The sequence below is a fragment of the Mustela nigripes genome, chromosome 4 (assembly GCF_022355385.1).
Source record: "Mustela nigripes isolate SB6536 chromosome 4, MUSNIG.SB6536, whole genome shotgun sequence".
NCBI lineage: Eukaryota > Metazoa > Chordata > Mammalia > Carnivora > Mustelidae > Mustela > Mustela nigripes.
Genome location: NC_081560.1, coordinates 93,308,176 through 93,330,902, shown reverse-complemented (window position 1 = coordinate 93,330,902; position 22,727 = coordinate 93,308,176). Strand labels below are relative to the sequence as shown.

Here is a 22,727-nt window from a genome sequence, read left to right as displayed (position 1 = left end):
GGCCATACCCCTGCTCCCAGCGCAGACGCTGCCTCTCTGTCTCGCTCGAAGGCTACCCATGTTTTTGAGCTTCCAAAGTCTGCAGGGCGGCTCCCTTCGCACATTCTTCTCTGTGCTTCTATCCAGATTTACTGATTTCTACCTTGATCTTAACTGTTCCTTTCCTTCTCCTTGATCTTCCCTTCTTGGTCCTCCAGGGGAGCGCTCAGATGATTGACAGGCGCCCACAGGCTGCCCCGCAGGCTGCTTCCTTGCCATTCAGCACAGGTGGGTTTTCCCTGTCCCTCAGGCCTTCCCTTGGACCCGTGGCTTTAGTTACCACCATATTTAGTTACCAAGAGTTTGGGGGGGGGGGGGGGCGGGGGGAACTCAGAGTGTTAAGCCTCTGCCTCCGGCTCAGGTCATGGTCTCACGGTCCTGGGATTGAGCCCCACATCAAGCTCTCTGCTCAGCGGGGAGCCTGCTTCCCCCTCTCTCTCTGCCTGCCTCTCTGCCTACTTGTGATCTCTGTCAAATAAATAAATAAATCTTTTTTTAAAAAAAAAAGAGTTGGGGCCTTTTCCTATTATTTTTCTATTAATTTTTACTTTTAATTCTGCTGTGTTCATGGAAAACACTCTGTGGTCTCACTTGTTCTGTGGGCCAGGATGAGCCCATCTTGGTCTGCAGGCACTTGAAGAGAACACATCCCCTGCTGTTGGTGGATGGGGAGTCCTATTGACATCAGAGGGGTCCTGGTGGGCGACACTGGCTTTGAGTTTTTTCCACGTTCCTGCAAATCTTCCTTGAAGTCATTCTGCCAATCGTTGAGAGGGGTACTACTGACAGCTTCCGCTTAAACGAGGACTTGCCCACATCTCTCAGACCTGTGGGGAGAAGTGGCCACATCCACATGGGCCCCTGGTGGGCTCTAGCAGCCCTGGGGAGCCCTGCAAGCTGAGCCCACTGTCCACCTCCCACCTCATCGGCCTTGGCTGGAGGCCAGCTTTTCTGTTCCCTCCAACCAGGAAGGAGCCCCAGGCACCTTCCTGCGGGGCCCAGGCCTGGCCTCCTCTGCCCACGTCCGCTCCCCCACCTGCCCCTTGAAGGTGGCACACAGGAAGGTGCAGCCCCAGACACAGCCAGCGGGGCTCACTCCTGAGGCCCTGGGAACTCAGATGGACGGTGCCTGGAGAAGTCTGTGCTGTTGAGAAACTCTGTGTCTCGAGGTTGCACTTCTTGTAGGAAAAATCGCTCCCAGCTCCATAGTAACAAGCAGGGACAGCGCACTGTGGGTTCATGTTCAGAAAATAGGTATTTCTGTGTAAGTCCCTCTGCCCTCAGTGAGATCTGGGGGTCCCTAAACCTGGCTCGGCAGGATAGTTTCTGGGGGTGAAAATCCCAACCCAGATGTCCTAAAGGAGAGTCATGGGAACCAGCTGTGACCTGCCTCGTGGGGTCCCCACAGTTGACCCCATGTTTGGACAGGGTCAAGGCGGGGATCAGCACATAATGTCCACACCAAATGTCATGTCCATGTCTCACTCATCCCTGCTTCCCAACCCCTCAGGATGTTGTGAATGTCCTTCCCTATCCACACCGGAGGTCTCATGCTAAGACAGACCAGGGGGGCTTAGTGGTGTCAGAGAGGCCTAGCCCTGGCTGTCTGGATGAGGGCTCAGCCCTCCTGCTCAAGACTGAGCACCAGCCCCTGCAGCCCTCCCAAATTCCTGCCAATGCCTGTTTGCAGACACCCTGTGGGTCTGGGGTCCCAGGTGGACCCCACTGGCTCCTCACGGTGGACGGATCACTCTCCAGGACCCCGCTGGCCTCCAAGCCAGGGTTTGCAGGTAGAGGGTGGGGAGACCCCACCGCAGCCCTGGGCTGATGCACCTGCCATCACTTTCCCATCACGGCCCCTCGACCCCAGGTCGGGGGGGCCAGTAGGCTCCAAGCAAGCTGGTGTAGACTCCAGGAGCCTGGAGTTCGGCCAAAGAGCAGCATCTCGAGGATGGGTCCAGGGCATCTCACAGCACCGGGGTCTGCGCTCTGGCCAGGCCCAGAGACAGGGTCCACATCCTTCCCAGAGGCTGCTGCAGAAGGAAAGAACTCGGTGGTCCTTCTGGAAAGTGCACTGGAGACAAAGAGGTTGCACAGATGTAGACACAATGCACTGACAGAGTTTGCACATACAAATGTACACACATGCGCACACACGGACACCCATCCGGACCAGTGCACACATTCTACACAGATCATACAAGGATGCCCCACCTCTCCTTAGCCCCCTCCAGCGCCCCAGGCCTGCAGCGCCCCCCAGGCCTGCGCCCCCCTCCACCGGGAAGCCCTCCCCTCCCCTGCCTTTCTCTTGGCCTCTGCCCATGCATGTGACAGGGACTCCCGTGTTTCCCCACCAGAAAGCTAGATTTTAACAGAAAATCTCCCGTTCTCTGAACGTTGGTTGGAAAATGAGATGTTTAAATGCTGGGCAGGGGATGAGGCTGCGAGATTGTCGAGGGAAATGACAGTGTTTTCTGTTGGAACCAACCCACCCCCCCCAGCTCAGCATCAGCTAGAGAGGACGTCCAAGGGCTTCTTTAGCCTCACTCCAGGCCCTGGGAGCCTCTGAGCTAGTGGGGCCCTGCCGTCTCAGGTAGCCAGCGATGGTGTGGCCGTCAGCCTGGCCCTGGGGTCCCACCAAAGCCTGTTCCAGCTCCATGCCTCTGCCCCTCTGGCTCCCTGGGCTCGTGGGAGGGCTCCTCCTGTGGCGGCCCGTGGTGTCCAGCTCTCCGGTGCAGGCTGGCTCTGAAGCGGGACCCACCGCCAGGCCAGCACATCAGAGGGTGAGGGCAGACACCAGACAGAAGGCCCCCCCGACCCTGCCCTCCTACCACAGCCTGGCTGGTCCCTGATTACAAGGCTGGGCCTCTCTCCTCTGTCCAAGACCCCAGCCACCCTGGTCCCGTCTCACAAGGACAGGAAGTGGGCTGTCCTGGGCACCCCCCCCCCCCCCACCGCCCCGGGGGGGCCCTCATGAAGTCCACTGTTCAGGCCCCCCCACCCGACCCGGGCCTGGCCCCATGGCATTCTGTGGTCCTGGCCCCGCGGCCTCCCAGCCCCTCCCCCTTGGTGACCCTGGCATCGGCTACCCCCAGAAGACCCCGTTTCTCTGTGCCTGGCAACATTGCTGGTCATGGCACCTGGACTGTGGGCGCCTCCTGCCTTCTCCTGCAGGGGTGGCGCACCTGCATCGGTGTGTCCCCTGGGGCCAGAGGACCACACCTCATGTGGCGGTGGTCCCAGCCACACAGCCAGCCCTACAGTTGCCTTCCACCCTGAGGACCACCCAGCAGCTACCACCAACCACTCCTCACCCTAGACATCCAACAGACTAAGGAGCCTGCACAGGAGGTGCCTTGAGAGACTGTGGGTGGGAGAGAACATTCCAGAGAAGAGTGGGAGGCAGGAGGTGCAGCCACTGTGTACGGGGCATGACCCAGTGAGACTGGGGTGAGGAAGGTGGGACAAGGACCCCCGTCCAGGGGCCGTGACACCAGTGATGGGGACAGGACCCCCGCCCAGGGCTCGAGACACCCATGATGGGGACAGGACCTCTGCCCAGGGCTCATGATGTGTGTGATGGGAACAGGCCCTGCCCAGAGCTTTTGATGACAGTGATGGCAAGACCCCCGCCCAGGGTTCATGATGTCAGTGATGGGGACAGGACCCCCCCCCCCAGGAGTTGTGACACCTGATGATGGGAACTGAGCTCAAGATCCCACTCAGGGGCCATGATGTCCCCCACAAAGAGGGGCAAGTTTGTCTCCACCTTGAGAGCTGGAGGAAGCCCCATCCCAGCCGACCCCGTAGGACCAGTGGGGATACTGTGTGCTTAGCCCACGAAGGCCATGATGCTGCAGGTGAGCGCAGTGGGACCTCAGTTTCCCCACCTGTACTGGCTTTCAGGGGCTGCTAGGAAGCAGGAAGGCCTGACTGTCTTGGAAGAAGATGGGCTGAGGCTAGGCTGGTGGGGCCAAGAAGCAGCGCACGTCCCTGCCCCGCGGCTGGAGAGCTCATGGCAGCACCGTTCCTGGAAACCTCTGGTTTCTCCACCTGCCCTCAGAACTGTGAAGGCAAATGGGCCCTGTGCCCACGCTTCTCCTGCCAACACCTCTTGCTCTGTTCCCAACCCCAGCCCTCTGGGCTGTGCATCCCCTCCCGGCATGGCCACGGCTCGTGACCCCAGGGGGTTACAGCCAACCTCCGCACTCCCCTACCGCAAGACCCCCAGCTCAGGGAAAAGGGTGGCCCAGCCACACAGGAGGTTCCCATTGCAGGTGAAGAAATGTTTACGATGGTGCCAGCCTGCAGGGAATGGCCACGCTCCCCCACCACAGAGTCCCCCGCCCCAAGCGTGGTGCTTTCTGGAAGTCTAGAGGGCCTGGGATCAGTGTGCGTGTCTGTACCCTCGGGCAGTGTGGCCCCTGTGACCGAGGTCGTCGGGGGGATGGGGGGGACGGCTACCTCTGCAGGGGGGCATGAGGTGGGTGGGCAGGTGGTAGACGGACAGATGAGGGAAAACGAGAGGAAGTCCAAGTGAGCCGGGGACGAGACAGCTCCAGGACGCAGATCGGGCGTGAGTTCTGTTTTCTCCGCGCGTTTCCGAATTGTCCCAGCTTCCTACAACGCGTGTTATTCTTCTGATCAGAGCGACTAGGGGTTGTTTTCTAAGTAGTACGAGCTGCATCACAGAAAGCTTCCCAGAGCAGGGGGCACCTTGGCCACCAGCAGTGGCCTCCTACCGTCCTTGCATGGCCCCAACAGGAAAACCCGGCGGGGAGGGAAGGCCAGGTCCTGTCGGAGGGCCTCCAGCTCCTGGACAGGCTCCCTCCGTCATGGGTTCCCAGGGCTGACCCAGCCCCCAATTCCAGGCAGCCCCCTGGGGAGTTCCCAGAGGCCACACAACTATCAGGGGCCCAGCCGTCCCTGTCTGGAGGGGCATCAGGCCACGCCTGGGTCCGGACTCCAGGCGCCAGGCCAGAGGGTTATGTTGCGGTGTGCAGTGTGAGAGGTCACGGGCCAGAGTGTGGGTCACCGTCTGCAAAAAGAGGCCTGATGCTGTCCCCTCCCACACTGTCCACGGGTGCCTAGATGCAGGGACACACTGAGCTGCATGATGGACAAGGACCCTGACCCAGCAGATTACGCTCCCGAGGAGCAGACAGTAAACATCCCAGAAGGGAGCTTCCCTAGGCCTGTGCTGGGAAGCGAGAGGCCAGGGCAGCAGAGCTGAGGGGACAGGCAAAAGGACCCCAAGTAGGAGAGCACTGGGGGAGCAGCCCACCAGGACGGTGCAAGGTGGGGTTGGGGGGGGGGGGGGAGAGGGGGGGAGGAAGAGAAGGGAGGGAAATGGGAGGTTAGATGCAGGAAGGAGCTCAGGTGCTCCAAGTGGTCAGAGAGGAGGGGACCAGGCAGGATGGCCTGCCAGACCTTGTGACCATAGGTCCCACAAGCCGAGGCCACATCCTGGTGAGCCAGTGGCAAGTCTGGTCAGCCTGGCCTCAGACCTAGCATCCAAGCAAACCAGACCCTAAATCCCCTGGTCTTGGTGTAGGGGAGGCACAGAAAGCGGGGACAGGAAGCCAGCAGGACCTGCCAGCGAGTGACCGTGGCTTCGCTACCCCTCTGTCCTCCTAGGCCTGGTGTCCCCCTCAGGCCCATGTGCTGCCTCCTTCCTGGGCTTCAGCGGGGAAAAATTTGGGAACTGCCAGCATGAGGCCGCCGGTCACTGTCGTGGCCAGGATCTCGGCCGCTGGCCATCCTGGAGAGGCCTGGGCTGAGGCCCCAGAACTCTGCTGAGGGGGCATGAGGCCATCACGGTGCCCCTTGGGGCCAGCAGGAAGAGCTGGGTTATCTAAGCCCCGGCAGGGGAGCATCTGGGCTGAAACATCTGGAAATCCACAGAGCAGAGGCTGAGGGCCACAGCAGACAGCTGTCCAAGACCAAGGTCACGAGCGGGCAGAAAAGGTGACCTGGACCCAGTGGCAATGGCCTCAGTCACCCCGAGGCCCCTTCTCTGCCTGGCCCTCAGGGAAGAAGGATGGAGGAAGCTCCCTCACCATCCCAGGAGTGCCACCAGCCACGCGGCCTGGCTGGCCTGCCACAGGCAGGCCCTTCTAGGAAGAGGCCTTCCTGGTAGCCACCAGGCCCTGCACAGAAAGAGCCGGGACATTCCCTGGCCCGGTGCTGGTGCTCTAACACAGGCGGCTGTTCTCATAGAAAGTTCCAGGGAAGACACACGGCACCACAAGAGAAACAAGGCACTGTGCCCGGGGTCTGAGCGCAGGGTGGGGACGCACCTCTTGGGGAGCATCACGGGCCCCTTCTCTGCTCTTTGTTTTTTTTGTTTCATTTTACCTTTGTTTTTTTAAAGTGGTACCACTGCCCTGTGACAGGATACTGGTTTCAGGTGTGGGGGGAGGTGACTGGGTGACTGGATGTCTGCGAACCATGGGACACGATCTGCATGATGTCTCCTGAGCGCCCGTTAGCTCGCACTGTCACAGATTTTCTTTTCTTGTGATGGAAACTTTTAGGATCCACTCTCTCTGCGATTCACAAATGAACCTGGTTTTGTTAAGGACCAACAGCCAGGCAGCCCATCCCACCCCCACCACCCCTCAGGCGATACCTCCCTGAGGGAGGGAAATGGCGCACCTTATCTGGGCCTTTTTTAAGTTTTAAACCGTGTCCCTGATGCTGCGGTCCATCCAAGGAGGAAGCCCCTGGGCCAGCTGGGCCAGCGCCAGCCCCTCCCCCACATTCCTCCTCCCACTGCTGCCTTTAAAGGCTCCTGGGGCCCACAGGCCACCATCTGCCTTCTGCCTGCCACCTGCCACCATGCGCTGTCTTGTAAGCCTAGCTCTGGCCCTGCTGGCCCTGGAGGCTGCCCTGGCCCTGGCCCCAGCCCCGGCCCTCACCTTGCCAGGTAGGCTTGAGCTGCCATCCCTTGGCCGGGCGTGGGGGGGTGGCGCCCAGGAGGGTCCTCCCAGCCTCCCTCTGCCCCAGGTGCATCCCCGACACACGGCTGGCCCTGATATGTTGGTGATAGGATGGGCGGCACAGGGTGGAGGAGGCTTGCCCCTGAGGGGTCCCCCACAGCAAAAGAGCAAGGCACTGCCTAGAGATCCCCAGGTGCCACAAGGCCGGGCCCCCGTCCTTGGACCCCTGGGTTTTAACCCCACCTGCTGCCGTGGGCCTGGACCTGACGCACCCTTTCGTTCCCAGGTCACACTCTGCTTACTCTCTTCCTTTCAAGAAAGGGGGCAAGTTAGGGTGCTGGGGACGAGACTGCCCATGGCTCTCGCCCCACCTTGCCCCCCCACCAAGCAGCCCCAGGGGAGGTGGTCCATGGGCCCCCCCTCACCTGCCTGTCCTGTGTGCAGCGCAGGCTGTGTGCCCGGAGCTCAGCTCCTCCGAGGAGGACGCCTGTGTGGTCTCCTGCAACTCAGACGAGAACTGCCCCCAAGGCACCAAATGCTGCCCCAGGAGCCCCTGCAGCCGCTCCTGCGTGGTCCCCCTCATCGGTAACACCGCGGCCCCCACGTCCCAGCTGAGGCCTGTCTGGGGGTGGGAGGAGCCAGCTTGCTCTAGGGTCCCCCCTGAGGGGGCACCCCAGACCCCTCTTAGTGACCCACCTCCCCAGCTCCCTGAACTCCACCCGGGAGTGAGCCCACTCCCCTGCTGGCGTGTGGGCTCAGGCTCACAGGCCTCCTCCCAGCATCGCCCAGGCCCAGCTCTCTGAAGCGGCAGCCGCGGTCCCCTCCTTAGGGGCCCAGAGGGCACGGTGGCAGCCCTGGGGGCCAGGACACCAGCCGCAGGGGAGACCAGCTGCAGGGCGAACTCAGGGCCTGAGGGCCGGCCGTTTCTCCCCAGCGCCTGTGCAGAAGGCCGGCCGCTGCCCCTGGGTGCCGGCCCCGCTGACGCCCGCACCCTGCCTGGAGAGCAGTGAGTGCTCCCGGGACGACCACTGTGCCGGTGACAGAAAGTGCTGCCTGAGCACCTGCGCCATGAGGTGTCTCTCACCCGAGGCAGGTGAGCGCCCCACGCCCTCCCGGGACCGCACCACAGCCACGGCCACAGCCCCAGCCACTGTGGCAGAAGAAGGCCTGGGCTCAGACTAGGCACCAGGCGAGCAAAGGAAGCGGAGACTCAGAGACTCGTCTGAGCGGGACAGCAAGCCATGGTCCAGCCCAGGCTGAGGAGGGCCTGTGACCTTGCCACGTAACCCTGGGAGGCAGCTGGGCTCCCAAATGTGGGAGGAGGCCTGGGGCAGGAGCCGGGAACCGTGGATCCTGACCCCCTGTGCCCAAGCCTGCCTGTGGGCCATGGGGAAGGCCGGGGTGGGAAGGCTGTGGAGCGGCCCCCGAGGTTGTGTCCCGCTCCTCTGAGGCCTCCATGTCGCCTGCAGAGGAGCCACTCCAGTGAGGGGCTTCCCCAGGAACCCCCCGGCTGCCAGGAGCGACCAGCCTGAGCCTGCTTGGCAAGAACCTCGTCTCCCCGATCCAGAGAGCGCGAGACACTTCCCACCTGCTGCCAATAAAAACCCACTTAGCTTCACGTCTCTCCATCTGTCTGTCTGTCCGGGGCACCTGCCAGGAGGGACAAAGCACACAGGCCTCTGGGAGCTCCCAGGCTGCCCACTCAGCCCTCGGGGGTCCGACCCTGCTGAGAGGTGTCGCTGGCATAGGAATGGGGGGAGAGCAAAGACTGCAGGGAGGGCTGGGGCCCCAATGTCGATGTGGCCTCTCTCCACGGCAGCGTGTGACCCCATCGGGTGGTTGATGCGGAGGGCAGTGTGCTCGCAGGGAGCCTCAGTGCCCATAGCGCCTCGGGCAGCCTCACTAGGACCCGCAGGGAAGCACGCCCACCCAGCACACACGTGAGCCCCCGGGGTTGCCACCAGGCTGCCCCGACCGCAAGCACCCCCAGAATTTCCAGAGGCCACCTGCTCCCTGACTCGCTAAGCTCTGGATTCAGGGGTTCCCACGAACTCCACAGGCTCACCAAGTTGTGAGGATGACCCACAGAAGTCTGAGCGCACAGTCTGTTACAAAGGACACAGACCAGAAAGAGCCAAATACAGACCACACCGTGGGGGTGGGGGCGGGGACACAGGAGGTCGTGTCCCCGCTGGGGGGGACCACCACCTCCCCACACACCCACGTGTCCCCATCCCAGAAGCCCCCTGAGTTTCAGTGCCCAGAGAGGTCTCGAAGCTGCATGGACAGGATGAAACCCTTGGCCATTGTTGACCAACTCAGCCCCTACCCTCTAACCTGACGGCTGGCTCTCGGGCTGCTGGCCCCTGTCCTGTGCCACTGAGGACCCCAGAGCCGCATCAGCATAAACTCTGGTATAAGAAAGGAGTCCTTGCAAATATCACAGGACACTCATATCACCCAGGGAACTGCAAGGTTTTGTAGCACTCTTCCAGGGAGGGGACAAAGACCAGAGTTCTTTATTTTTTTAAGATTTATTTATTTGTTGGGGCGCCTGGGTGGCTCAGCAGGTTAAAGCCTCTGCCTTCAGCTCAGGTCATGATCTCAGGGTCCTGGGATCGAGTCCCGCATCGGGCTCTCTGCTCAGCGGGGAGCCTGCTTCCTCCTCTCTCTCTGCCTGCCTCTCTGCCTACTTGTGATCTCTCTCTGTCAAATAAATAAATAAAATCTTTTTAAAAAATTTATTTGTTTATTTGACAGAGAGAGAGAGCAGGAGCAGGGATACGGGACTCAGTCCCAGGACTCCAGGACCATAACCTGAGCAGAAGGCAAACACTTAACCCACAGAGCCACCCAGATGCCCCCAAAGACCAGAGCTCTTGATGGCAACCCAGTGTGCAGCCAGCATGGGAGCTTTCGGCCAGCCTGGCCCAGCTCGTGCACACTCCACGGCCTGCCACGTGCCCACTGACACAACAAGAGCTGGGGAGAGAGGACGATTATCCAAGAAGAGGGCACCAACTGGTAGCCTTTTGTTTCTGGACCATTCTCCAGCAAAAGGAACGAGGAGTCCCTGGAGACAGTTGAGTGAACACGGGACCAGGCCGCATGGGACACCGTGTGTCAAAAGCAGCACCCGCCTGTGGCCACCACCAGACAACCAGACCCCAGCAGCGACGGTGGCAGACAGGAAGCTCTTTATAGAAAATGCTGGTCAGGGACGCCTGGGTGGCTCAGTGGGTTAAGCCACTGCCTTCAGCTCAGGTCATGATTCCAGGGTCCTGGGATCAAGTCCCACATCGGGCTCTCTGCTCAGCAGGGGGCCTGCTTCCCTTCCTCTCTCTCTGCCTGCCTCTCTGCCTACATGTGATCTCTGTCAAATAAATAAATAAAATCTTTAAAAAGTGACTCATAAAAAAAAAAAAAAAAGAAAATGCTGGTCAACACGGTGTGGGGGAGGGGGCACAGGACTGGAAGCCCACCTCCACAACTCTAAAGTCATCATCACTCCAGGAGGTGGCATCGGGTGCTGGGGAAACCACTGGGAGAAACGTCACAGCCTCAAAGCATCCCACAGACCTGCTCACCACTCACCAGGGGGAGCATCTCCCACAGTGGAGAGCTCGTCCCAACTGACCCAAGGGATCAAACCTGGCACCGCATCTGCTAGGACCCACCAGGGCGCTGTGCGTCCCAGCGCGACCCAAGGGGACCACAACACTCACACTGGTGGCCTTGCCAGAGATGTGCCATCACATGAGTCCAGTTTCCACTCGGTGTTGTAGAAGACAGGGAGCAGAGGGGGCGGGGGAAAGGGACTCATCTCCTGATCTGCTGGCCTCGCCACACCTAGGATTCCCTACCACAGGGTCTCTTAAAACAGTCGCTTTCAGGAGCTGGATGTCCATCAGGGTGGAAACCCTCCCTGCTCCACCACCTCCCACCACGTGCTCGTAGCAGCCCACCCTAGAGCTCCCAGACCCTGCCAGTCTCCTGCCCAGGCCACCCAGCTTCATCCCCCTGAAGCACCGCTTCCCCTCCTCCTCCAAGCTGAGGGCCCCTGTGCTGGAGCCCAGGTGGGCCGGAGCCCGGAGAGGCCAGGCCCCCGCCACACACTGTCCTTACCCCACCGCCCCAGGAGGCTCTGCAGGACTTCCAGGTAGACATGGCGGAAGGATGGGCAAGGCAGAAGGGTGGATGAGGAGGAGGAATGGGACAGGGGAGGGATGGAGAAGTGGAGACAAGAGAAAGGAGAGGAAGAGGAGGAAGAGGGAGGAGGTATAAGTTGTAAGGACCTTCTCCTCTTCCTCCTCCTCCTCCTTCTCCCCCTCTCTCTCTCCCTCTCCCCTTCCCCCTCCTTCTCCCCCTCCCCCTCCTCTTCCTCCTGGGGGTCTGGGGAGGTCTTTCACGCCCAGGCTCTGTGATCCTACAAAGGACACAGCACTGCACCTCAGCCACAGCTAAGATGTACTATGGCAGGAGACAGCAACACTCACACATGGAAGAGGCACAGGGGAGAACCCTGGAGGCGGCCAGGCAGCAGCTTCCAGACCTGTCCCCAACTAGCCACCAAGGTGGTGCTGGATTCTCCAGCAACGCACAAGCAGTCACGTCCGCCCAGGAAGCTCCTCAGGGTTTTTCCCTGGGGCTGGTCTGGGGACACCAGAGGGGTGGAAACCCAGCCTGGCAGAGGTCCCACAGGGGCCAGCACCACGCCATGCCCCCCCGGGGTAGACCCAGGAAGGCCCTTGTGTTGGCACAGTTGAGCAGCCACGTCCCTAGCCACCGGCCCCCTGCCCCCACCATCACCAGCTCCTCGGGTCCTGGTTCCAGCGGTACGTCTGTCTGCTCACTGCTCTGGTTCTGTCACTCCACTGCCAGCAAGTGTGACGGACAGGGTGGCCTGAGGTCTCCCGGCCATCCCTCCCCCTCCCTCTCGAAGGGAGCCGAACCCATCTCATCCAGCCTTGTCAGTCTGGTGCCCTGGGCCTCATGAGCAGGCTGCATGGAGGGCACTGACCTTCCCCAGCACCTTGCTGAGGGTACCGGGCTGGGACCCCAAGGCCACTCTGCACTCAAGTCACCAACAAGCTGGGGAGTAAGGGAGCAAGCCAGGCTAGCCTCACTGCGAAGGGGCACAGGAAATAGGGTGAGACTGGGGTAAGGAGCAGGAATGCGGAGGGGGCTCACAGAGCACCACCAGGACAATGACAAGAAAGAAGCCGCCCACGTCTTCCCGGCATCCAGCTGGGTCCACTGCCTCTGACAGCAGCGGTGGCTCCAAGCTCAGTGCTCAGGAGTGGTTTGAACTCAGATCCTCTCCTCCAACCCACAAAACCCACCCATGAGGGCAGAAGCCTCTCTGGGGACTGTGGCCAAGAGCCTCCGGACTGAATTGCCTCAGCCAGCTCTGAGCATGGGGCCACCTGCAAAAATCTGAGTGACTATGGGGACTCGACATAGGCCCCAGGCCTGGACACAGCTCCCCTAAGGTCAGAGCCCCCCCCAGTCACCAGGGGGAGCTGACTCTTGGCTCCTGGGAAGTCAGAGAGGCTTTGAGGGGCCACAGAGGGCTCCCTGCCGTGGCCAGTGAGACCCCAGACAGTGGGCCCCAGGCACGCCCCCCTCGTAACCTCCCAGAGCAATGGCGACAGAGACTGTGGCCACAGCAAGGTCTGCGTGCTCAAACCTGATGACCTCTGCTCCCCAGGCCTGCTGACCCATACCCAGGCTCCCGATAGCAGCTCTGGCAACTACTCTGATGTCCCACCAGCCCAAGGAACTAAACAGACAACAATGGCAGGTGCCCTAAACGTGGCCTAATGACGAAGCCCACTCATGGGCCAGAGGCCCCTCTCACGGGCCCCCCACTTTGTGCGACGCACCTGCTTTACTGAGACAATTCACGTAACACACATCCACCCCCAACCTGTAGAACCCAGGGGCCCATCGTATTCTCAGTTAACGGGGCGTCCGCCCAATCCAGAGCATGTCCAGCGCCTGAAGCCATCCCAGCCCCACAACCCCGGCCCTGGCAAGCGCTCATCTACTTCTGCGCATGGGGACCCGCATGTCCAGGACCGTCTCCTGTCGGGACTCTGTCACCAAGCATGTCCTCAAGGCTCATCTCGAGTAGCTCTGGCTGGCCACCATCCCATCAGGGACACTCGTTGATCCACTGATGATCACCGGACCGTGTCTAGTTGGGGCCTTCTGGGAACACTTGTGTACGAGTGTCATACGTACACGTTCTCTGTTTTCTCGGGGTGTACACAGAAGAGTCACACTGTTTCGAGAAACTGCCCAATTTCCAAAAGCAACCACACCGCGTTACACGCCCACCAGCTACGCTCAGCATATGGAGCTCCCCACGCCCTCGCCAGCACCGGTCGTCCCCCGGGTTCTGTGGTGGGGGTTTTCATGGCCACCGTGAAAGTGGTGCAAATGGGCACCACACTGTGGCTGCGAGCGGCACCTTCCTGAAGGCCAGCGATGGCGCTTCGGAGAGAATCTACTCCCACTGTGACTGGTTTGCAACGGGGCCGCTGCCGTTTACCAGAAAGGTGTAAGAGCTCTGACTCTGCGTCTTTGTTTTGAGACGCACCCGTATTACCGCATGACTTGCTATTCGTTGCTTCTTCTTAATATTCTTCCTTTTCTAGAGCAATTTTACGTTCCCAGCAAAAACAGTGAAATCTACTTCTTGTCCCCACAAGAACGCCCTCCCCCCACCATCAACATTCCCCAGCAAAGGGTACACTCGTTATGATCAACGAACCCACAAGGCCTCACCACGAACACCCAAAGTCCACAGCTGACGGGACAGCTCCCTCTTGGTGTACATATCCAGTGGCTTTGGACAAACGTGTGATACCCACCCGTTATAATATCACCCAGAATGGTTTCACTGCCCCAAAGATCCCACACTCCGCCTGTTCATCCTTCCCACCCTCAGCCTAGGCAACCACGGACTTCTCCACGGTGCTGAGTGTTGCCTTTTCCAGAATGTTCTACGTTTGGAATCACACAGTATGCGGCATTTACAAATAGGCTTCTTTCACCTAGGAGCGTGCATTCGAGGTCCCTCCGTGTCCTCTCGAGGCTTGACTGCTCATTCTTTTTAGTGCTTCGTAATACCCCACCAGCTGGGTGGACCACAGTTTGCTTGGCCACTACCCTCCTGAAGGGCGCCTTGGTTGCTTACAAGTCTTGGTAACTAGGACTGAAGCTTCTAGAAACATCTGTATGCAGGTTTCCATGAGGATGTGGGTTCTTGGCTCTCGGGGGGAATACCAAACAGCACAACTGTGAGCCTGCGTGGCGTTGGGAGTGTGTTCTGGCCCCTGTCACAAAAATATCATCCACTCTGTGCCTTACGAGCAATGGAAATCTGTTTCTCAGAGTTCTGGAGGCTGGAGGAGCGAGATCGGGGCACCAGGATGATCGGGGGAGAGCTGTCTTCTCTACTGCAGACTTTCTGCTGTGCTCTCACATGGTGGAAATCCAGGGGCTCTGTGGGGTCTCTGTCTCTTTTTCTTTTTAAGAGAGAGAGCACATGCTTGAGAGGAGGGAGGAAGCAGACTCTGTGCTGAGCGTGGGGCCCCACTACACAGGGCTCGATCCCATGACCCTGAGATCATGACCTGAGCCAAAACCAAGAGTCAGACACTCAACCAACCGAGTCACCCAGGTGCCCAGGGGTCTCTTTTAAGGACACTAATCCCACCAAGACACCTCCACTCTCATGACCCAATCACGTCCCAAAGGCCCCACCTCCTAACACCATCCTCTTGAACGTCAGGTCTCGACATATGAACTGGGAGGACACGGCCATTAGGTCCATTGTCTATGGTAAGAGTATGTTTAGTTTTGTAACAAAATGTGAAACTTTAAAAGCAGCCGCACCATTCTGCAGTCCCACCAGCAACGGAGTAGACATCTGAGGCCAGAAACCAAACCAGGATGCATAATAACCGCAAGAGAGAGAAGAGCAACCACACAGGGAAATGGAAAACCTAGAGGAAAAAATTCCTTTCACCAAAATTCTTCCATAAGAGAAAATATCACAATCATGAAAAAAAAAAAAAGTATAAAAAGGAACATTCAGGGGCGCCTGGGTGGCTCAGTGGGTTAAAGCCTCTGCCTTCGGCTCAGGTCATGATCTCAGGGTCCTGCGATAGAGCCCCATGTCGGGCTGTCTGCTCCGCAGGGAGCCTGCTTCCTCCCCTCTCTCTCTCTGCCTGCCTCTCTGCCTACTTGTGATTTCTCTCTCTCTGTCAAATAAATAAAAATCTTTAAAAAAAAAAAAAAAAAGGAACATTCAAAGCCAAAAAGGAGACCTCAGTAAGTCTAAGTGTGACGGCAGAAAGCAGGCCTCAGGAGAGTCAGAAGCGGATGCTGCGGGGACGTCTCAGGAAGCAAAAAATCGGGAGATGGAAAGAAGCCAAGATGAGACAAGATGGGAAAATCAGAAATCAGATTCAAAGAGCCAATATTCGAACCTGGGCATTTTGGAAAAAGATTAAGTGAAGGAAAAGATACGCCCAACCCAGGAAACAAGGAGGGAGACTCTCTGCGCCGGGAGATGTCAGAGCCGCGGGCATAATGAAAAGCCAGCTTTTCGAAGTTAAAACAGAAATAAGAAAAAGGACAAAAGAAGGGAGAAAACAGAAGGAAGAAAAGAAGGAAGGGAGGGGGGGGGGGAGGAAGGACTGACACCACAGTCCTGAGTCCACCAATTGTGGACTCAGAAGCCAGGGGAGCGAGGAGGCCGGACGGTCCGCCGAGAGCCCGCGACAGCAGGAAGCGGATTCTAACCTCGGCCAGCCGGCCGGTGCGGGGGGACACACCCGCGGGGTCCGAATTTGCCTTCGCCGCGCCAGCTCTCCAGGGCGCCCTCCGGGGACCGCGCGGACCGAGGAGCAGCGACAGGACTGCGCGAGCAGGACCCCGTTAATCTTCCCGGGGAGGGGGGGAGAGCCCGCCGACGGCCCCCGGGAAGAAGAGAACCCGGCAGACGGCTCCACGGCCGGTCGGAAGGCGCGGGGACCCGCCCGAGGGGTGGGCCGGCGGCAGAGACCGAGGCGGGCGGGGAGCGCCCCGAGGAGAGGCGCCGGACTCTGACGCGCTCCGGGAGCCGCACCCGACGGCCACAGCCCGGGGCGAACCGCACGCAGCGGGGAGAGCGCGGCGGGAAGGGGCAGTAACCACGCACAGCCCTCAGAGGCGCGGGGCCCGCCTCCCGCCCTCCCAAAACGATACGCCCGCACCCGCGAGCCGGAGACGGTGCGTGAGCCCCACGGCCGCGGCGGGAACAGAGCGCCCGCAGGACTAGGCACACCGCGCCTGCACGGCCGCACGGCCCTGTGGGATCCGCTCCACCGCAGCCCCTCCGCGCAGGACCCGGGGCGGGCTGCAGGGCGGGGCTGCGGACGCCCAGCCGTCAGCCCCGGGTCCCGAGGGTCTCATTCTTCCCGGTTCCCATCTTTCCTGAACTGCCCAGCACTTCCCTCTCGCCCCGCTACTTCCCATTTCCTAGGTTGTGCCCTCAACAAATATGGTACTCGGCCAGAGAGGCGGTGGCTAGCGTGAGTTCCGGTGTCTGCCCTCAGCAAAGATGGCACTGTGCTGGAAAGGGAGTGGGCACAACTTCCGGTCGGGCGGACCTCGGCTAGGCTCGTTTCCGGCGGCGCTCCAAGTGACGTAGCGAGCGCGCCGCGCGACGTGAGCGGAGGACGGTGCGGGGGCACATGGAGGTCAGCGGCAGCTCCCGCGGCTGCTGCGTACGTCTGGCGCGGGTGGGGAGGAAGATTCTGGGCGTGGGTTCTGAGGGCTGGAGGGCGCACCGGGATGCGGGGGGTCGGGGTCCTGCGGCTGGAGGCGGGGAACCGGCCGGCCCGTAGGTGCGCGCTCTTCCGCCGCCATGCCGCGTGGCGGCCGGCGGGTCCGGCTGCGGGTGTTCTGTCTGCCCGCGACGGCCGGGCTTCGGGGCTGGTGTTCGTCAGACCCCAGTGGGGCCTCCGGACCTCAGCTCCGTCCCCAGGCCGCAGGGCTGTCCTCCGTGGGGGGCGTCCCCGCCGGCGGGCGCCGGGGGTGCGGGACGTCGCTTTCGGGCGCTTGCCCTCCGGAGTCTGGGCTGTGCGGTGGTGAGACCCGAGGCATCGCAGCTGCAGTGCGCCGGCGAGCGAGGGAGGCGTGCGGCCTGGGGCCAGGCTCCGGGCAGCTGGGAGTCGAGCGCGCGCTCTGCTTTAGCAGGAGGGGAGGCCCGGGCACCTGCCGTGCGCCGGCCGCGGGATCGCCCCGCCGAGCGAGACGGTACGAGCGGCTGGAGGCCGCAGCAGCGGGATGTGCGACGGAGCCTGGGAGGAGCTGACGTCTCGCCTGGGCATGGAGGCATGAAGGGTGATTTCCTGGGTCTGTGGCGTTGGGGAACAGCGGGGCCTGGTGGGGGCGGAAGGGCGAGGCTGTGGGGTGTGGATTTTCCAGGTGCGGTCCGATGGAAAACGTCTTCCCTTGCGTCTCCCCAAGTCAGCTCTTCTAACTCTCGGGGCCTTGGAAGTGAGGGGGGCCCCGGGCCAGCCCCACCGGGAGGCCTGAGACAGGCGGGGGTCTGGACTGTCGAGCTGGCTGACTCCAGGCGCTGCCAGAACAGCCGCTCCGCAGCCCAAGCCCTGGTGCCCTGCACTTCGGTGGTCAGTCACATCCTTCGAGGAAACCAAGTCTGTGAGGTTTTTGCTGCAGAAAGCACCGGCCCACGCAGGGACAGGCAGAGAGGAGAGGTTCCAGCTGGTGGGGAGGGTGGCCGTCCCTTTGTGGGTCCTGCTCTCGGGTCCGGGAACGGGAGCTCACCGGAATCACTGCTTTCTCTCTGTTGTCTGCAGGGCTGTGGAACCACGTGCTAGCCGTCTTACCTGCCAGCCCCTGCCCCCAGCCCCAGGCCGCCATGGCTGCCCGCCTGGTGAAGCAATGTGCATGTCTCCTAAGGGAGGCCACCCTTGTTCCCCCTGCCACGGCTCCTGCCATGGCTCCCGTGGGTGGACTAAGACTTGCCCAGGTCGGCCGCAGGACTCTGACCTCCTCAGCTACCTCGCCCAGTTCTCACTTCCCACGTTCCTTGTCTGGGCTCCTAGAGAAGGAGCACGTGTTCAGCGCCAGGCCGCAGCAGCAGGAGGTGGACCGGCTCATCGAGAAGGCCACCCGGCCAGAGGAGCTCCTGGAGCTGCTCAGTGGTGGTCACCGCCTGCACGAGAACCACGCAGCCCTCGTGCTCATCCAGCTTTCCCGCCTGCTCTCCGATAAGCCGGAACACAAGGCCTCGCTCATGCAGGATGCCCGCTTTCAACAGCTTCTCCAGCTTGTCAACAGCCAGGTGGGTTTCTAGAATGTTCTCTCAAGGTTCAATGGGCAGAAAACAGTGGCACTGGAGTCCAGAGCAGCCAGTCGCTTTCTGTAACTGGGAACCTTTTTGCTTGCCTAGTTCGTTACATTCTTTGGTTAATTGTCCGCACGGTCCCCTTAGCTGAATTTTGCTGTCCTTCTCTACCAAGCAGCAAATGGGACACGGGACATGGATGCGCAGGAAGCAAGCTGGTTCTTCTCCGTTTCCCGGGTGCTTTTGTCCTGGGCAGGCTGTCCTGACCTGTGTAATTGCCCTTCAGTGTCTGGCTCACGGTGGGCATGCCCCTAAAGCTGGAGGAGATACGGGGGGCGGGGGGCTGAGGAAGGGTCCCAGGGAGCTGGGTGCAGCCGTCATCCAGTTGGTCAAATCCTTAACACATGAGTGCAGAGGGCACCTGTCTGTGGCACGGGGGTGGGGTGACACACCAGCTCTTGGCGGTGGCCTTGTCGGCCCACAGTCCTTCCCCCGGTCCATGCTGGAGGGAAGCCCTGCTTTGGTCACTGAGCTCCAGAGCTGTGTGTGCAGGTGTCAGAGGCGAGGCCGAGGAGAGTCACAGGTTAAGGGTGGGGTTTCCAACTACGTTGTGGGAAAGCAGTGGGCGTGGCCGGCTGGTTTTACAGCCAGATAGGCCCGCAGAGAAAATGCCAGAATGCTTCTGTGGTAAGGGAGGTGTGGAGCTTTCTGTCTCTTGAAACGTGTGCATGGCACTGAGGTCACGGCAGAAGGTCACTTCTCTCTGATGCTGTCGCTTGTAACCTCTTACCAGCCTCCTTCTGGTTCTGCAACTGTGGTCCTGGTAGTTACTGTTTTGCACACACACACAGACAACTGAAGTGTGTTTCAAGAGACGAGAGCAGACGTCGGAGCAAACCCATGAGCCAAAGCAAACAGGGAACAAAGTGTAATGCAGGTGGTGGCCGAGCTTCCTTGTAAAAGCTCTCCTGCCTTCCAGGAGACACAGATGCCGCACCACGTTTCCTGATACAGACTGAAATTTTTACTTGCTGGCCTCCGCAGCCCTTCCCTGGCTCCCCTGTTTACACTCTGCTTCCTCTGTGCAGTCCCATTTCACCGGGGAAGGGAGCGGCCCCACCAGTGGGGCTGAGTTAGAGGCTCAGTGCTATGGGCAGGACCCCACCTGAGCCCCTGCATGCTGGCTCCCTGGGGGCCCTCCGCCACATTCTGCCTCTGCGAGGGCGTGAGCTGGGCTAGAGAGGCCCATGCGCATCCCTGACGACTGGAAACATCAGCGGGGTCCCCCTTATCAGAAACAGCCCCCGAGGAGGAGGGAGGTGCTGGTGTCACTGCCTCAGGGCTTGGGGACACCGTGTGTTGTGGTGTGAAGCCTCACGGGGTGTGGGTCCCTGAGGTGGCAGCGGTGGTAGCTTGTGAACAGCCAGCCCCTCGTCCCTGATACCTGGGGGTGTGGGGTCACCAGGCCTTCTCTTGCCCACATATACCAGGGCTGCTTTGCAGCCACACACCTCGGAGAGCAGGGACTGGTGGGAGGGTTGGGCAGCAGGGTGCCACACCTGGACATGCTCCGTGGGGCGGCTCTCTCCCCTCAGCTAACTGCTTACCGTCACTGCGAGCCAGGGAGCCAGCAGGTGGACAGTTTGAACCTGAGTCAGCCCTGCAGGCTTTCCCCTAACTGCTGGACTCGGCAGCTTGCTGGGTTCATGTCTGCGTGTGAATGGGGCACTCGTCCGGCGGACCCACTACACAGATCCTTGGCCGGGTCTTTGTGTAACCACCTGCCTCCATGGAATTTGTGTTGGAGGAGCCTGGGGGGTTTTCCTCCTCGCACAGAGCTCATGTTCGCAGGGGACCCAGACCGTTGGCAGAGCGGGGCGGGCTGCCAGAAGTGCCCACCTTCCGGCCGTGGGTGGGGAGCTGTGCTGGCTCCAGACAGGTGGGCACAGGTGTGTTCTCGGGTGTGACTTCCTGTGTCCTCCTCGCCCAGATAGCCTCCGTCTGGCACGGGCCCCTCGTGAGGCTGCTCCGGAGCCTCTACACACTGGCACTGCCCACGGCCTGCAAGCAGCTGCAGTCGGTGGAGCAGGAGGTCCGCTGGCGCCTGCGCAGGCTCCGGTATAAGCACTTGGCCTTCCTGGCGGAGTCTAGCACCACCTACATGCAGCAGCGGGGCTCCCAGGAGCTGCTGGCCGAGCTGCTTGTGAGCCTGGAGCGGCGTTGGGCAGAGATCGAGGACGGCCGCACAGTGGTGGCCCTGATGGCGAAGGCGGGGCCCCTTTCGGAGCCGCTGATGAACCGCCTGGAGGACAAGGTACTACTGGAGCAGGGGCACAGGACAGCCATGGGCACGCTCTGTGGCCATGCTGATGAGCCCAGCATGCTTCGTCTTCTCTAAAATCACTGTGTGCGCCTGACCTGGGCCGGTGGGTGGACCCACTCCAGGCTCACGCTTCCCGATGATGTGCTGTGCCACACACCCCCACACCCCACTTTCCACCCCACCCTCCCCGCAGTCAGGTCAAATTCAGCCCCCGTTGCCGTCATAGCGGGCGCTGGCCTAGATGGCTGCTACAGCAGGCCGTGCAGCCCATGGGCCCCAGGCTCCCCACGCTGGGACCTGGGGATAAGTCTGGCTGCAGACAGGGCACCCGGGCCTGGGGGTTCCCCGGGTGGGAGCTGGGGCAGGCCCTACCCGGCCAGGGCCTGGGGTTAGTGAGCTCAGGCCCAGTTGCTGTCCCACAGGGGCCGCCCAGCGCCGCGCAGGAGCCCTGGCCTCGGCCGCCCCGCTGACCTCTGCGGCTGTGATTGACAGTGCCTGGAGCTGGTGGAACAGTTCGGGCCCGATGAGCTGCGGAAGGTGCTGGTGACGCTGGCCGCTCAGAACCGGCGGTCGGTGCCCCTGCTGCGAGCCGTCTCTTACCACTTGGTCCAGAAGCCCTTCCCCCTGACGAAAGGCGTCCTCTTGGACCTGGCATACGCCTACGGTGAGCTCTTCTGGCTGGGAGCAGCGGGGAGAAGGGTGCTCTGGCTGCAGCTGTGTCAAATTCGGTGCCCGCCCACCCCGTGGCTGGCGCTGGCCCAAGAAGCTGCCACAGAAACACAGTGACCCATGGGCCCTGGTCCCCTCTGCTGGGCCTCAGGGATAAATTTGGTCACGGACACCTCGTCCCCAGAACTCAAGGCGAGGCTGGGATGGCTGGGTGGCTCCCAGGGCAGTCTGTAGACCCTTGAGGGTGAACCCTGGGCTCTCTCTGTCCTGAAGGCAAACTCGGCTTCCAGCAGACACAGGTGTTCCAGCGCTTGGCTGCTGACCTGCTGCCCCACGTGCCCGGCCTGACATCCGGCGAGGTGGCCCACTGCGCCAAGTCATTTGCTCTCCTCAAGTGGCTCAGTGGGCCTCTATTCGAGGCCTTCGTCCAGGTGAGCCGGGCAGAGCCCTGCGGCTTAGGCTCGGATGCTGTGGGGGCCTGACTCCCCTGGAGCGGGTTCCCTGCCCATTGCATCAGGGAGGCACAGCTGGCCAGACACACTGCCTGGTTCATGGGGGTTTCTCCTTGGGTCATTCAGGAAGTAGACGTCGTGGGTGGGGACGGTGTTTTCTGTTCTCTCAGCTTCGGAGGAGTTTGTTCTTGAGTGGCTGTCACAGGGAGCCGAACCGGTGGCGAGGCTGGAATCCGCTTGAGCTCCCAGGGCAGCAGCGGGGACAGACGTGTCTGTGTGTGTGCAGCCAGCAGCTGCTTGAGGCCATGCCGAGCAGCCGCAGCATTTGCAAAGCCGCTGCCGGGCGGCTCCTGGGGATCCCAGCCTCTGGGGATGGTAGCTGCTGGCGGGGAAGGTCTGGGTGGCCCTGGTCGGCTAGGGTCATGGGCCATGGGAAGGATGGGTCTGTCTTACACTGTCCTCCGCCTGGCCTGGCCGGCCCAGCACGTCTTGGACAGAGCCCAGACCGTCCCGGTACCGCACCTGTGCAATGTGCTTCTGGCCTTCGCGCACCTCAACTTCCGTCCGGAGCGTCCGGAACAGGAGGATCAGTTCTTCAGCCTGGTACGGTCTGTGCGCCCCTGCCCCCTCTCCTCCCCTCTCCCTGCCGGCTGCTACGGGGCCCCTGGGGAGCAGCTCCAGGCTGGAATTCTGCGTGGGGGCCATGGGGATGCGAGGGAAGCAGGCTAGAGCCACATGATGCACATTGTCCTGGGGACAAAAGACGCGTAGTCCCCCACGCCTGCTGTGTGGCCCAGAAGCAGCTGCGGGTCAGAGGCAACGGCCGGCTCCCTCGCGGGCCGCACAGGGCCAAGGGATCCCTGGTCTCCGATCCTGGTGCTTCCTTAACGCCCTGCTGTCGCTGTGAGCTGCGGGCAGAGCTGCGTGCCGCA

At 61.2% G+C, this 22,727-nt stretch overlaps 2 protein-coding genes and 2 non-coding genes across 9 annotated transcripts in view; all 4 read left to right on the top strand.

Annotated features, from left to right (window-relative positions):
• The first annotated feature begins 6,879 nt into the window (after window positions 1-6,879).
• On the top strand, window positions 6,880-8,162 carry LOC132016360 (whey acidic protein-like). Its single transcript, XM_059397595.1, has 3 exons — window positions 6,880-6,967; window positions 7,425-7,565; window positions 7,915-8,162. The coding sequence occupies exons 1-3, from the start codon at window positions 6,880-6,882 to the stop codon at window positions 8,160-8,162; spliced, it is 477 nt and encodes a 158-aa protein (XP_059253578.1).
• Window positions 8,163-16,661: 8,499 nt separating this feature from the next.
• Window positions 16,662-22,727, top strand: part of TBRG4 (transforming growth factor beta regulator 4) — an 8,536-nt gene continuing 2,470 nt past the window's right edge. Inside the window, exons 1-7 of one of the 6 annotated variants that reach the window (XM_059397147.1) lie at window positions 16,662-16,762; window positions 17,232-17,393; window positions 17,861-18,348; window positions 20,342-20,665; window positions 21,167-21,338; window positions 21,617-21,774; window positions 22,279-22,398. In XM_059397147.1, the coding sequence (XP_059253130.1) occupies window positions 17,375-17,393; window positions 17,861-18,348; window positions 20,342-20,665; window positions 21,167-21,338; window positions 21,617-21,774; window positions 22,279-22,398 (1,281 nt within the window). In that variant the 5' untranslated portion in view covers window positions 16,662-16,762; window positions 17,232-17,374. Of the gene's footprint in view, window positions 16,778-17,231; window positions 17,394-17,860; window positions 18,349-20,341; window positions 20,666-21,166; window positions 21,339-21,616; window positions 21,775-22,278; window positions 22,399-22,727 lie in introns of all 6 variants that reach the window. The other 5 variants (XM_059397151.1, XM_059397150.1, XM_059397146.1 and 2 more) reach the window with 5 other exon arrangements.
• LOC132017072 (small nucleolar RNA SNORA5) lies at window positions 20,863-20,999 on the top strand. Its single transcript, XR_009404149.1, has one exon. It is a non-coding gene; the product is annotated as a small nucleolar RNA SNORA5 (small nucleolar RNA).
• Window positions 21,384-21,518, top strand: LOC132017071 (small nucleolar RNA SNORA5). The gene has a single exon (XR_009404148.1). It is a non-coding gene; the product is annotated as a small nucleolar RNA SNORA5 (small nucleolar RNA).

What these genes read in the sequence shown, in the direction of transcription:
- LOC132016360 (XM_059397595.1), top strand. Translation starts at nt 6,880, where the DNA reads ATGCGCTGTCTTGTAAGCCTAGCTCTGGCCCTGCTGGCCCTGGAGGCT. An exon ending in CCCGGCCCTCACCTTGCCAG is followed by an intron (nt 6,968 to 7,424) that starts GTAGGCTTGAGC and finishes TCCTGTGTGCAG; the next exon opens with CGCAGGCTGTGTGCCCGGAG. An exon ending in CTGCGTGGTCCCCCTCATCG is followed by an intron (nt 7,566 to 7,914) that starts GTAACACCGCGG and finishes GTTTCTCCCCAG; the next exon opens with CGCCTGTGCAGAAGGCCGGC.